This window comes from Melanotaenia boesemani, chromosome 15 (assembly GCF_017639745.1).
Source record: "Melanotaenia boesemani isolate fMelBoe1 chromosome 15, fMelBoe1.pri, whole genome shotgun sequence".
Taxonomy (NCBI): Eukaryota; Metazoa; Chordata; class Actinopteri; order Atheriniformes; family Melanotaeniidae; genus Melanotaenia; species Melanotaenia boesemani.
In genome coordinates, this window is record NC_055696.1 from 4,173,328 (window position 1) to 4,189,352 (window position 16,025).

Sequence of the window (16,025 nt, forward strand, 5' to 3'; positions counted from 1 at the left end):
ATGGATTACAACTGAACTTATAATTATCTCTGGGACTATACATGTTAAAGAAAATATGACAAAACGGGATTTTTGTAAAATGCATTGTGTAAAAATGCATATAATTCATTTGCCAGTGTATCATTCAAATAGTTTTGATGCTTTTTTAATTGGTTTCAAGTAGAGACAGAAAGAAAAGATAAAATAAATAGTAGCTAGCTAAGTGTTTCATGTGCATTTGAAAGTGTACCACATGTTTACAACAAGTAAATGTTTTATACTTGATAATTATATTTACCTTTCATATTACAAGCGTTTAAATTTGCCAGACAAATGAACATCCACTCCGGCTCAATAGATGGCAGAACTCACAATGGAAGGCTGTTATAAAAGATACACGAAGAAGAAACAAAAGCGGAAGAGACGTGGCACATAAACAGAGAGGAAGGGATCAGTTTAGGTTAATGGTGACATATCGTGGAACCGCCTTCTATGTGAAATTGACAAGGCAGCTCAAATGACAACGTACAACATTACCTAAAACGAGCGGGTCTTGATTAATGTCTGTGTAACAGGTAACGTAAATATTTAACTCTATAACTTGCCTTTGGAACTTCCTCAGCTCCTCCAGCTAGCTTGATTAGCTCGCTAACGTTACCTCACCTGACTACTTCCAGCTCAGCTAGCAGCTAACTGACGTTAGCACGATTAATATTGTTGAGTCCAATTGTCAGAAGTTCTCCATGACAAGATACATTTTTGGTGTTAAACAAGGTGTGTGTGACCTGAGAAACCGATTTCCTTGAAATCCTTTTGATAACTTGTCAATTTTGTTCAAACCTTAACATTTATGTTAACAGGTAAAGATGCATAAACTACGTAATTTGATTTATGTAAATCTGTGTGCCTTTGGGACTAGCTGATAATAGCATTGGATAGAATAAAATGTCACCTTTTAAGGCGTATTCATATTTATTGAATAATAGTCTGGTAAAGGCACTGTCCACCCACAGGTTGTGAAATGACAACAGTGTGACATCACTGACTTAATATATGTACGATTAAGTCATTCATACTAAATCTCAACACTAACAATTTAAGCCTAAGAAGACATATCTTAGAAGAATAAATCAAATAATTAGACTCATAGGACAGTCAATATTTCAGGCTGTAATAGTGTATCACAACCCGTGGGAATGCAGACATAGGGGATGCAAATATGACAAAAATCATATCTCACATAAAACTTAATTTAATATGAAATAGGTCAATATAGAAAAAATTATTTGATTGACTCTTTCAAAGAATCCAGCAAAGAAACTGTTAATAAAACAATATATAACTACACAACACCTTTCAACAATTTGTTGTTAAAATAATTTTTATTAATTAGAATTTTCTAAATGCATTGACCATTTGAGTCAGAGACAATCAGATATTTCAGCTGCTTTACAGCTAAAATTTAATAACTAAAATTAATATACTTTCAAATTGATAATCTTGACGCTTTTTAAATGTTTTTATTTGAATTAATTGATAATTTACTCTTTTGTATGATGTGTAAAATGACAAAAATAATTTAATTTAGCCCACTTAAACTGGATTCAACACATTAGTGTGTCACCCTTCAAGACCTGGAGCAACCATGATAGAAATGGAAAATAACTTTATCTTACTAAACACAGGGACAACAATTTGTAAAAAAAAAAAAAAAAAAAAAAAAAAAGGCTTTAATTTGCCTGTTTTAATTTAATATTTAAAATTATATTTATATTTTGGCTATAAGTTTTAAGTTTATCAGAAAAATGTAGATGTTGTCTTTGTTTTAGAATGACAGCAGCCTGGGTGTGAATACGTTATCAAAATAAATGTTAAAAATTTGGTATTTCCATATTATTTCTTTTATTAAATACAGTTTGAATTCTTGTGTTAAAACTACAAATCCTTGATACAAATTTGGCTCCCGTTTTATTACAGAGATTCAAGCTTTTAATTTTTTTTCTGTAATTTATTTATACCTTTGTTAAACCAGGTAAGTAGATTAGCAACAATAACCTGGCCAAGAGGCAGCAACAAAGGACAATTATTCACTTATTAGTTGGTAGTAAAAATAAAACATGATAATGTTGGAGGGATGTTCTTCTATTTTTCAGTGTCCAGCTACACTTTGATTTATGTTTTGCTTTATTTTTCTGTTGGAAAATCACGTGAAAAATGTGACCAGGTTATAGAATTAGCTTTTCTTTTTACTTTTCATGTGTAGAAACTCTTTCTTTTTTTGTCAATGTGCTCTGGGATGCTAGAATGACCTTTCTCTGTCAGTCTTCTAGATATGGGAGTCGTGTAAGCCAAGATTTTTGTGTATCCAGCACTCATGGTTTTGTCTTTAAATGTAATCTTCCCAGCACATGTTCCACTCATGTAACCCAAATCATCACACATGCACTTCCAAGTTTAATTGTCTGGACAGTCCAGTCCTAACCAGTCCTAACCAGGTTAACACCAAACAGGCTGGACCCTGTTTATATTGTTTTCGTCTAACCAACAAACATTGTCTAAAAAAGAAAGAATTTCACATTCTTAATCAAAGTTTGATATTTAGAGCAACTGGTTTTCCTGGACACTGGCCAGTGCGGTCTTCTTCATGCTGTCTGAGTCATTCATAACCCCTTCTCCACGTGTTAAGATCTTGCCCAGAGATGTTTTTTTTTTCTTTTCAAACAGTTCTGTCCGTTTTGTTATTTCAGGAGTGAATGTAACTCTTCTTGTGGCCGTGCTTTGTTTTTCACTCCATTATCACAGCTGCAGCCTCATTTCAACCAAGTTTTAGTTCATTTCCAATCCTCCATTTGTTTTTGTGAAATGCACATCGTGTTTTCTAATTCTTCTCCTATATAATAATATTAATAATAATAATAATAATGAGGGGTGGCATGGCTCAGTGGGTACAGTGGTCGTCCTGTAGCTCAAGGGTTGCTGGTTTGATCCCGGCCCAGAGAGCTCATGTTGAGCCATCCCTGAGCATGACACCGATCCCCTAGTTGCTCCTGATTGGTCGTGGTTGAGTGCCTTGTATGGCAGCTTCCGCCATCAGTATGTGAATGTGTGTGATTGGGTGACAAGTTTAAACAAAAGAAGGGATGCACGGTGGTGTGATGGTTAGCACCGCAGCCTCACAGCAAGAAGATTGCTGGTTTGAATCTCGGCGGGGGGGGTTGAACCTTGAGGGCCGTGGCCTTTATGTGTGGAGTTTGTATGTATGTATAGGTTCTCTCTAAATGACTCTAAATTCTCCCTAGAAGTGAGTGCGAGTGTGAATGGTTGTTTGTCCCCTATGTGTTGGCCCTGCGATGGACTGGTGACCTGTCCAGGGTGTACCCTGCCTCTCACCTGTTAATGCTGGGATAGGATCCAGCTTACCCACGACCCGTAATGGACCAAGCGGTACAGAGAATGAATGAATAATAATAATGGATTAGATTTATATTGTTCTTCTGCTGGCAGCACTCAGTGTTTACATTATTAAATCCATTATTCGTTCACTCCTCATTCATACTTTGGTGGCAGTAAGCTACATCTGTGGCCACAGCTTCCCAGGGGAAGACTGAAGTGAATGTGGCAGCCAGTCTGCACCAACAGCTTCTCAGACCACCACCCAACATTCAGACACGTTCATACACCAGCGATGCTGAATAAATCAATATAATTTGCCATAACACTATCTGCTTATCCAAAACCAAAGAAGTTAACCTGCTATTTTGCATCAACAGTACAGTTAGACCTTTTTTAAGTCACAGCTCTTTCCACTTGAGGGTTGTTTTCTGATGTGTTTTAATTATTTATTATTATTTATTATAAAAAAAATTCTCTACTTGTCAACTTGGTAATAATGCAGTAATAGAGAGATAATATTTCTGTTATCAGCTACATGGTCACATACAGTATTAACATGTTTCTAGTCTATCAAACTGGAACTAAAAAAGTCCTATTTTAATGACTATTTTCATTTTTAAAAGTCCCTTAGTTTCTGGTTCACATAATGCAGCTGATTATGCGGAGCATGCGAGACCCTAAGGATAAAGCCAGCCTAATGATTTGTTATTCAGGCTGTGAAAATTTATTGAATTTGAAGTTAAAACACTGATTGTATCGTGGGGGAAAAATGAAGTTATTTAAACCATTGCCTCTTTGCTGTGCTCAGAGGAAGAATGCTTCTTTCAGGATAAGACTTAAATGCTGCTCTGTTTAATGAGAAGGAATTCTCCTTATTTCTTTAGCTTCTTCTCACAGTACATTTTTAGCCTGTCTTTAATTTAGAAAATGATGAGAACCTGAGTATTCAGTCTGAGGACATGCTGTTCCTTAAGTCCATTACAAACCTGTTTTATTTTGTGATCAACAGCACATGTGGCTATGGGTCTCTGCAAGTGTCCAAAGAGAAAGGTGACCAATTTGTTCTGCTTCGAGCATCGTGTGAATGTGTGTGAACATTGCCTCGTCTCCAACCACAACACGGTCAGTAGGAAAAAACACAACATCACACGATGTTTGTTGTCACAAAGGTTGTGGCTCAACAGCAACTTTCTGTGTATCAACGTGCTGCTTTTCAGTGTATCGTGCAGTCTTATCTGCAATGGCTTCAGGACAGTGATTACAACCCCAACTGTGCTCTGTGCAATAATCTACTGACCGCACAAGACACAGTCAGACTGGTCTGCTATGGTAAGATGGTCAAGTCTCTGTATTGTAACATCATCGTGAATAAATGCTGAGAAAATGCAAACTATGGCAATGAATGAGTTTTGCTTTTTGTTCTAGCAACATTGAAAAATTATGCCATAATCCAGTTTTTTTTCCTTTTTCCTCTCATAGATGTGTTTCATTGGGCTTGTCTTAATAACCTGGCATCTCGGCTGCCTCTCCATACGGCCCCAGCAGGGTACCAGTGTCCCACCTGTCAGGGTCCAGTCTTTCCTCCTTCCAATCTGGCCAGCCCAGTTGCTGATGTGCTGAAAGAACAGCTGTCATCTGTCAACTGGGCCAGAGCTGGTTTAGGGTTGCCACTGGTAAAGGCCCATTATTGTTCTGTACTATGAGTTTTAAAAATAAATTTACAGCAATGTTGATTCATTAAAAAAGAACGTTTTTGTTGACAGATTGAAGAGCCCATTGAAGTCCTTGAAGAGACAAAAGCTGGTGATGTTAGTGATTACACTGACTGGTCCACATTTGACTGTGAGCTTTAATGCTTATATTTCAGTAAATTGTCAAACATGGATATTTAACAGTGACCAATTTCAGACTTTTGACAGTAGTAATAAAATATTTTAATTTATGATGATGGAAGTCATAATAATTTGCAACATGCTCCGATAACCAAACAGTTTTTATTTGTTTTTACAGCGCAAGAGCAAAATAATGTATACTCCAGTCACTCTTACAACACCAGCAGCAGCCTGCCATCAGTCTCACCTCCACCACAGGAGGACAGAGGGGGTCTTCATAAGAATGGAGATCAAAATATCCAGGAGCACGCTGTGATCAACTTAACTACTGCCAACACCTCTGACACTATTAAAATACACACAGGTAGAAAGCCATTTAATTCTGCTTTCTCTGTCTGGTTTCAAAGAAGAGCTTTGTTTCTGCTTTTTAACATAAATAAAATGTCAGGTTTGTTTTGTATGCAGGGACCTTTTCACATTGTTTTCTTTTTTGTTGTTATTGCTCAGCATCATCACCAAGAAAGGTCTACGACACTCGGGATTCCCCTCACAGCTCTGTTACACAGATTGACTTCGATGATGATAAGTACCGGCGGCGTCCAGCGTTGAGTTGGTTTGCACAAATTTTAAAGTTAGTATGATGGTTGTTTATGGATTGCATTGCTCTGACTTTAGGACATAAAATGAGAAGCGGAACAACTTGATCTAAGACATATTTTATTTGTTGATCTTTTCAGGAACCGCACAGGTGGAAAACGATCGTCTCTGTCCTGGAAACAGCGGATGTTCATGCTTCTATTAGTTGGAGTTCTGGGATTCTTTACGTTGATAATCATCATGGCTAAACTCGGACGTGCCTCAGCCGGCTCAGACCCAAATTTAGATCCTCTTCTAAACCCCAACATCCGTGTGGGGAAAAACTGATGAGAAGCAATGATCCCATCTGTATGTCTGCAACACTGCAAAAGCCTGTTTCGGGGGGATGAAATGGGACTCTCCAGTACATGGTCAGCCCAGCAGAGGGAGATGTTTACCCAATTGTAAGAGGCTGGCAGGATCCCTTCATTTGTGTCAGGGAGCTGGAGCATGGTGGGTCCTTCAGTGACTGTAAAGAAAATAAATTGATAAAAATTCTTCCAGCATTTGTAACTTTGCAAAGATACAAGCAGAGCGACGAACTACAAAGGTGTGCGAGGCTTGGTGCATTGATGAGTTATCAGTTATTCCTTGTTTGGTGAAGAGGGGCAGTACTTATTAACACTAACATTTGTAAATGATCTTTGTAAGTTAATTGAATTTTTTTTCCCTGAAATTTCTCTACAAACAGTATTGACGTTGAGAGAGCAACTCGTGCTGGCAGAGATGTCTGAATCTGTTATAACCTGCAGCGTAACATTTACAGAGAGTTAAACTTAGTGCTGATAAGAATGGAGGGGCTCTGGATTCATTCACTTTCAGACCTGGAGTCAAACACAAACCCACACATACTGCACAACGATGAGTGTCTCCATTACATTTTAAAACTGCGTGCTTTGCTTTTAGATTTGCCATACATACTGTTCTGTACATTTTCTGATGTTTTCTATTCTCTATTAAATGGGAATAATACATAAATTAAGCTTGTTAATGTTCTTTTTATATATTTTTTCTATACACAGCTTAAACCATGAATTACGTTTCAGATGTGTTATACAGCTTCAAATAGTTTTATGAACGGCATCATAAACATACTGTATATTGCACATTGTTCCTTCATGAATCAGGCTGCTTGTGATTATAGAAGTAACATGCCACATAATACATGCAGTGCTCAGCTTGCATCTGTGTATTATGGTGTTATGCAATGTTTCTCAAAATATTCTGAAACAGATGCAGCAAGAAAATCCAGTTTTATCTGGTTTTGAAAGCTATCAGGCAGTAATTAGGGTTTGAAATTGATCCATGAATGTAATGATTTTTGAATGATTGCAGTTCAGTTTTAAATACAAGCTTATACACCATTCACAGGGTTGGTGTTTCCACCATATGTGACTGACTGGGTGCAAATGACAAGTATGTTGTGTAGCATTGAATAAAATAGAGCTTTATACCCAAAATCAGAATATATATTTAATATTTTGTCCATAATGTTTGTTTTGTGAAAGGCCAGTATAGCATTCACTTCCAGCTACCCTAATATTTAATAAATCATTTTTTTTAAGAAATGTTTTTTTCCCCTAATCTTCTTTGTTCTACCAGAAGATGTAGGTAAAATATCAGATTTCCCTAAACCGTGATGTAAACTTTTCCTTTATAAATCAAGGCAACTGCAATTCATACAGAGTAAAATATCTGATGTCCAGTTCTTATTTTACTTTCTATAATGTTCAATACTGTTGTGTTGCTATTATGCACACACCCCCCGGTGCCTCCCGATCACTAATGACCTCCCACTAATGTCCTGTGGAGATCAGTAAGCTCCTGAAACCAGGATCAGTGCAATCAGTTACTCTGTCTTTTATCTATCTAGTTATTTCTTTCACATATAACTTGTTCAGATGTTTCAAATGAACCACAGTTATTTGCTAAGCCTCAGCCAGAGACTCCCAAGAGGTGCGATGTTTAAATAGACTGCAAAAACTGTAAGATAAAAAAACATTTTTATAGTTGTATATAGAAAAAACTGCATTGAGATATAAAAAGAGCTGTATTCACTCTTCGTCCTGTACACGCTGTCCTTAGAAATCATCCTAATTAAAATGCAGATATTGATGGTATAAATATCCACTAACACATAATGTGTTTGCGTGTTAGTGATCAGTGACATTTCGAACTTTCCATCATGTTCGTCACAGCAAAGTACGTTTCCTATTGACTGGTGGTGGATTTGAACAATGGTTACACTGACGTAGGGAGAGCTGCTGGCTGCGATCAATGCCATACATGTTGCTTAATTACATGTAAGGGGGCAGATCTGGCTTTTGTAGACACCACAAAGCTTATGTATTTCATAGTCTGATATATTTCTTGACATATGGAAAATCTAACATGCTTTCTATAACTTCTTTATCTCATGATGTGAACTGGCTTTTTTCTATTGGAGTTCAATGCATTTGACAGTTTTTTCTGAGTTATTAGCTTGTCCACTGCACTGACATAATAGGGACATCCTTATCAATAATTTGACTTTGGTGTTAACGTGTTGTGCAGTTTTCAGCAACTCTGCCCAACACAAAACAAATATCTTTAAAGTATACTGTAAGTTCTGTAGATCTTGCAGAAAGGCAAACACACACAAAAAAACAAGCTGTATTTTTTGAAAAATCTTTGAAAAATACAGGAGTTAGTTGGTGACATAAAACAAAATGGTGAAAAATAAAAGTCGGAAGCCAGTGTTTTACTTTTACAGCAGTATGGATCTGAGTTATCCACATTCTATTATGTTCTCAGGGCATCTTTCATCTAAAGATTACATAATGGAGGCCAGTCTGCAGAAAATATGTTTTATCAGAAATTATCTCAGGTTTATCACTCAAAATCCTAAAAGATTCTCATTAAACATGTAGAAAGACTGTCACTGTAATATTTTAATCTGATAAAATGTTATTTTAATCTCATATGCATGTACACATAAAACTATGAACAGTGTAGTGCAGTATAACAGCAATTTTAACTGAATGTTCAATAATGTTAAATTAGTTCAAAGCAGCTGCCTGCAGTGACCAGGCTCTCTGTCATTGGGTGACAGATGAAATTATTGATATGCCAGTGTGCATGTTGCACATGTGCCTCCCAGCTTGATTATAAGGTGGCTCACTCAGGGGGAATCCATGTATTTGAAGGAACATCACAGCCCTCATAGGAACGTAAGTACAGATGCTGATTAGATAGTAGATAAATATTTAAAAAAATGTTTTCCTCTTTTGGAATGCAAAAACTTGCTTTATAATTTAATAATTTATATTGTCATTTATAATTAAAGCTGCACTGGACAGTGTTACTCTACAATTTATCAAATTTTCTCTAAATGAGCATTTCTCTGTTTGACATGTTTTACATTACTATCATTTAAATGTGAGATTTTTTTTACATCATTTAGTTTGTTTAATATCTTATGTTAGGAAGTCTTATTAGTTTTATCATTGATTATATTTGATATTATGATATTTTCTTCATTACTGTACTGCTCTTAATATTTAGCAAGAATTGTATATAAAACATATAAAGGGAATTGTGTCCCAAAGTTTTAAAGAAGTCAGATATTTTTCCAGGGATCGATATTGTGCCAGTGTCAGAGGACAGTTCTCCCCGGGAGCATCGGTTGATGGAGAAAAATTTCAGACCTGTACATCAACATCAGGACTCCAGAAGTTTTAAAGCTCCAAAGGCTAAAATGTGCGACCATCAGGAAAAAGAATACAAGCATGGAAAGATCAACAGATCAAAATCTCAACAAATGAAGCAGCATCACCAGAATCAGGGCCAACATTGTCACCATTACCACCATCAGTCAGACCACAATAATGGTCAAGAGTAAGTCTTTCTGATTCATTGGTTAAATCTGAACTTAACTTTAAAATAAATAAAAAACTTAATTTACTTTTTTAAATTTTGTTTTAGTTTTTACAAACTTCTAAATGTGGCATTAACTTCTACGTTTCTGTTTTGAAACAGCTTTCACTCAGCTGAACACAACGTTGGCGATCCCCAACCAAACCACCGACCTCAGCGTGACGAAGACAAGACTCATCCTCCTCACCATTACCGCCACAAGCTAAAGCACCGTTGTGTTTCTTCATCCTCGTCATCTTCAACATCATCTTCATCATCTTCATCAACTTCCTCTTCCACCTCTTCTCCATCATCTTCCTCCTCGTCCTCATTTTCTTCTTCTTCTTCTGTGACATCTACCTCCTCTTCAAGCCTGTCCACTGAGAGCAGCAGCGACTGTTCAGAGAAACATCCTCTTAGGAAGCCTGAGCACTCTCAGTCTTGCACTGACATCTCTGGGAAACAAACGTACCTTGAAGAAGGAGACGACACAGCCCCTTTGATAGACAAAGGAAGCGATCTAAACAGGACTTATCCCAAGCAGAAACGAAAGATAAGCAAGTCGTCTCACCGTGGCTCTACCAAGGGAGCTTTGAAAAACAAAGGAACAAGCACAAGAAACTTGGGATATGATGGAAGTTTCCGTAAAGCCAAATCAATGGAGGAGCTCCCAGCATCCAAAGACAGACGAAGGAATGGAAATATGGAAAATGACCAGATCAAAAGTGAAACCAAGAAGAATTTAACGAAAGAAAAAATGAAGTTCTCTGCGTTTCTCAATGAGATCACTCGGCAGGTGCTCAGTCCCATGCGACTCACCAGTCTTGGGGTTACAGATGCTCAACGACCCTGCAGCCCAGGACAAGTCTCTGCTAGATCCAGGGAGACAGATAGCAGCACTGAGAAACCTAAACATCAGAGAAGTCGACCTACAAGTGCGGACTCAATTAGCTCCAGCAAGCACTCCAGTGGAAGCAAACATTCCCGCTCTTCTCGACTTTCTCAATATAAGCATTTCCAGCATCATGGTCACCTTCATTCAGACCCACCCCATAATGTGAAACATAGATCTAGAAGCTGTAACTCATCCTTTCCAACCTCTGAGCATCACTCACATTTGCCATCCCATAAGCGCCATCACCACCATCACACTTCCAGTCACCATCATCATCATCACCCTGAAGATCACAACAGTCCAATTCATCACCATCATCACAGAGTCCACCACACCACAAGTCACCAACATCAGCACCGAGATAACCACACTATGAGTCATCATCATCACCATGGACACCACCACAGTCCTGTCAGTCAACACGGAGGTCATCATAGTTCCACTCAACACAACAAAGAAAATGAAAACAGATTGCTACACTATGGAGAAGATCATCCTGGAGACTGCTGTAAATTAACTCATCACCATGGTGAACAACACAGCGACACTCACATTCATGACCACCAAAGCCATACTGATGACCATTACCAAGAAGCTCACCATGACCATGCTCAACACCATGGAGATAGTTTTAATCCAGCTCATCATCATGAAGGTCACCAAATCATACCACATCACCACGAAGGCCACCACAGTTCAGTTCAGCACCAAAACCCTCATCCAAAATCTCGCCCCACTACCCCTCATCACCATGAATACCACAGTCCAACCAGTGACTACAGTGATCACCACAGTCCAACACATCATCATCATGGACACCACCACAGAGAAGCTTCTCAACATCACCATGGTGACCACAGAAGTGGACCTCATAATCTTCATCATGGAGACCACCACAGTCTAGGTCATCACTATCAGCACAGTGAATACAGTGCTGAAGCTCATCGGCATCACCATGGAGACCACCACAGTCCAAGCTCTCACCATCACTCTCCACAGCATAACAAAGAATCTCAGGAGCACAATGAAGATCACTATGGTACAGGTAATTGTGATGAAGACCACAAAAGTGAAATACATGGACATCATCATAGAGACCACAACAATCCTGGCCACTACCATCTTCATCACCATGGAGACCATCACAATGAAGTTCACCATCATTGCCATGGACATTGCCACAATGATCCCCATGACAACCACCACAGTGAAGCTCAACATCCTCATGGAGACTATCATGGTGAAACTCATCACCATCCCCAAGAAGACCACCATAGTGAAGCACATCACCATCACCATGGAGACCACCACAGTCCTGGCCATAACCATCCCCATGGAGACCACCACAGTAAATCTCATCACCATCACCATGGAGATCACCACAGTGAAGTTCATCACCAACCCCATGGAGGCCCCCACAGTCCTGGCCATCACCATGGTAGCTACCACAGTGAGGTGCATCCCCGTCCTCATGGAGACCACCACAGGGAGGATCATCACCATCACCATGGAGACCACCACAGTCCTGGTCATCACCATGGAGACCAGCAAAATAGAGCTCACCAACATCACCATGGAGAGCCCCACAGTGAATGTCATCAGGATCACCATGAAATCCATCACACTGAAGCTCATTGGCATGGAGGCCACCACTCTCCAGGCCATCATCACCCCCATGGTGACCATTTGAGTTCAGGCGATCAGCATCACTATGGAGACCAGCATGATTCAGGACATCAGCATCACCATGGAGACTACCACAACACAAGTCATCATCAAGGCCATCGCCCTGAATCTAAACCACATCCTAACCAATCCAAAAAGAATGATAGTCTTAATGAGCACATTTATTCAAGGGGCAATTCTGCCAGCAGTCCAATTTCACACAGAAAGCAGGAGTCCCTTGTGAGCAAGCTGGATGCTCCCAGAAAGATGATTATTCCTTTCAGTCAAGATGAGGAGCAGACTAGTTTCCCTAGTCCATCAACACATAAAGTACGGTATTAATTTTAATACTACACTTATGCATGAAATCCAAAATGTTCATTAAGAAAGCATTAGTGAAGCCATAGCTGTTGGAACTTTTGAACTTCCTTAACCGGTTATGCAATAATGTTCCATTCATTTTTTTTTTCCTATTGATTTTGGCAACTGCGTGTAGAGCATGGTGGAAAACAGATGAGTCTTTACAGAACAATAGATTAGTTATGCATAATACTAGCAGCAATCAATCTGACATTACAATCCATTCTTTATTTTTCATATGTTTTGTACATTTCTCATCTGAGCCTTTTTTGTCCATACAGGAAAAGGCAGATGATTTGGGCAAAATCATGTAAGTGTGATGTTATTATTTATGGGTTCCATATCCACCAAAGCCTTGGTTGAACTGATAATCATGACCTTCATAATGCAAATAAATGAAATGGCTGAATGCTGGGAAAAATGACTTATTTAATAACAAAAACAAAAGCTTCTGTACATTTTTTTGATAGGATTCTACAGGATGAAAATGAAGGTCTGCATCAGAGTTTGTTAAAGACAGCTGTAAGAATGGAGTGTTTGGGTGAAGAATTCATTAGCAGTCAAAAGCTGCTGGAGACTGAACTTCACAGGACGCGTATTGAGCTCAGCGACCTGATGGACAAGTTTAAAAGGTGAAAATGCACTTTTATGATGATTGCTGCACATTGTAATCCTGCATGTTCTCTCCTGCATGTAAAATATATAATGTCACATAATATGTAATATAGAATAGAGCTGCTGAGTAACTTCTCTCTGATCATCTCTGCTTTATTTTAGACTCCATGATGATTGCTCCACCACACAACAGACCAATAATCTTCTTGAGCAAAAGCTTCACTCAGTGGTGAGATAGCGAGTCTTCTTGCTGTTTGTCTTAGACAAAACATCAGTTCCCTAATAACTATAATAATGTATAAGTCTTTTGTGGAAGTACTTTATATTGAAGACCCCCTACTAACTGAAGATCTCTTATGATGACTGTGCTTCCTGTGCCTTTTCTTAGACTCAAAATATGGATGAGGAACGAATGAGGTTGAATCGGCGCATTTCAGAGCTGACTGAGCAGCTCACCAGTGCAAACAGCTTGGAAACATTAACTGTGAGATATTTATCTTTTTAAATTCTAGTCAGGAAAAGATCTCACCAAAAAGAATGATTACAATGACTGAAAATAATTACCATCATAGTGAGCAATAATAGCATGAAATAGAATTTAAACGATAAGAAGTCTTACTGAAACTGTATGGATCATATACAACATTAATATTGTGTTTTTGTTTATCAAAAACATCTTATTTTTTATTTTTCATCATATTTGATTAACTGATCAGATTACAATCTCTGCTTACTGTAGGTAACATCAGTTCTGCACAAAACCAACCTTCATTCTCTGTCAGATGATGCTGTTACTGAGTTTGTCTCTCCCATCCCTCCCCCTCCGGCTCAGTTCATGGACAGCCCCAAATACAGAAAAGACAAAACTGGACAAGAGCTGCCTTTGGGGTCAGTACCAGAGGAGGAGGAATCTGACTGGTCAGAGATGGGAGAAGAGACCCCTCGGTTAATTCTGACGGGATCAAACAGAGTGTGGAGAAACCAGGAAGCAGACATGGACAAAGACAGTGAGTCAGGAGGTGAGGATTTTGTTAGAGGACCCTCTCCACGCCCACTGCAGATACCTCATCTCCAGTTCACTCTTCACAATGACTTTATGTTGCCACCCCACATCAATCCCTCTTCTTCTGGGTTCAAGAAGTTTTCTGACATCATACCAGATGAGAAGAGTTACAGAATTGCCACAAATGCAAACTTTAAGTCTACCATCCTGATGAGGTCAGCGAGCCTGGAAGAAATTCCTCAAGCACGGCATCACATGCAAAAAGAGCTGAGAGGCACAGAGGCCATGATGAACCTCCACCACTCAGAGGATGAAGCTATTGAAGATTTAAATAATGAGATCATTCATCACTGGAGAATGAGCGACGACAGGGACACAGTTGTTAGGTTGACAAAGAGCAGAGAGCCAGAGCTGGACAGCAGTCTGGCCAGCCTGCACTCAGCTGAGCAGATGCTCAGCCACTTGATATGTGATCCACCCTCTGGAGAGGGACAAGATCCAGGCAGGGCTGAGGTGCATGGTTGGGTAGGCGGGATTCCAGCGGAGGTGCTGAAAGGGGAGCGGACACAGCTTTAAAAGCAAATTGAAAGCATAATTTACTGTGCATGAAATCCTGATTTACTTTATTTGCTGTGTATTTGTAAACTACAGGAATTACTGGATTTCCCATAGCCTGATAACTCCTCTTCTGTTAACTCCTTATACTCAACCCAATGATACATGATTAATAGAGCTGGTATTTACTGAGTAGTTGGAGACAAATGAAATAATGTGTACACATATACTACCTTTAAATAAGATAAAAAAAACAAAAAAAACAAATTGATCCTTTAGTAGGGAAATTTATATGCCACAGCAGCAAGAATGTAAAGGACAGTTCCAGAAAAAACAAACGTAGGAGACACACACACACACACACGCACGCACACACACACATACAAAAACCAAACAAACAAGAAAACAAAAACACAATAGCAGCAATAGTTTAACTTTTAACAGTTTAGATCAAACCATTTAGTGGTAGAATGAAAAGACTGTTGATGCAAAGATGAAAATATGAGTAGTTACACCACTTTCCTTTCTTTTGAGCATTTAAAAATAATCTGTGTAGTGTGTTTGGTTTCTTATAAAAAGTTATGTAGTCGTCATACTGTAATTAGTTTAATGTACTGTCTATATGTGTTATGAACGATGTAAAAACAAATCTCTAGAAGATTAATTTAAAGTTATTCATAGAGGGTATATTCTAAAACATAATATAAACATAATAATAACAAATACATCTTGTATTAGATTTGTCTTTTTTCCTTTAGTTCCACTGATTAACCATTAAAAATGTGCTTGACGCTGAGCGAATACATGTGTTTGCTGTATCTAATAAAGCAAATGAGAAAATATTTTGTTTCTTGTCAGTTTATTTATTTCTTGTCAATCTGTCTGAAGATAGGAAGGATGCTACTTTAATTCTACTTATTATTCATGAAAAGGGTTTGATAAAGTAACAGCAGACACACTGACCAGACACATTATCTACATCAGGCACTATATCACTATATATATATAGACAGAGAGAGTAAATAGCATTTAAAACAGTATTATTGTCAGTTGTATTGACAAAAATAATTGTCATTATTATCTTGTTTATGTGAGATTTTTAGCATGCTGATATATGTTTTAACATAAGCCTTTTTGTAGTGACTTTCTTTTAAACTGAGAACGTTTGGATGAAATGCCATTTTGTATGTACTTGAAA

At 38.3% G+C, this 16,025-nt stretch overlaps 1 protein-coding gene across 1 annotated transcript; it reads left to right on the forward strand.

Moving 5' to 3' along the window:
• Positions 1-388: 388 nt before the first annotated feature.
• On the forward strand, positions 389-7,398 carry zfpl1 (zinc finger protein-like 1). The gene is made up of 8 exons (XM_042008872.1): positions 389-554; positions 4,382-4,494; positions 4,590-4,701; positions 4,852-5,045; positions 5,136-5,214; positions 5,383-5,568; positions 5,712-5,835; positions 5,942-7,398. The coding sequence occupies exons 2-8, from the start codon at positions 4,393-4,395 to the stop codon at positions 6,126-6,128; spliced, it is 984 nt and encodes a 327-aa protein (XP_041864806.1). The 5' UTR covers positions 389-554; positions 4,382-4,392; the 3' UTR covers positions 6,129-7,398.
• The last annotated feature ends 8,627 nt before the right edge of the window (positions 7,399-16,025 follow it).

What these genes read in the sequence shown, in the direction of transcription:
- zfpl1 (XM_042008872.1), top strand. Translation starts at nt 4,393, where the DNA reads ATGGGTCTCTGCAAGTGTCCAAAGAGAAAGGTGACCAATTTGTTCTGC. An exon ending in TGACTGGTCCACATTTGACT is followed by an intron (nt 5,215 to 5,382) that starts GTGAGCTTTAAT and finishes TTGTTTTTACAG; the next exon opens with CGCAAGAGCAAAATAATGTA. An exon ending in CACTATTAAAATACACACAG is followed by an intron (nt 5,569 to 5,711) that starts GTAGAAAGCCAT and finishes GTTATTGCTCAG; the next exon opens with CATCATCACCAAGAAAGGTC.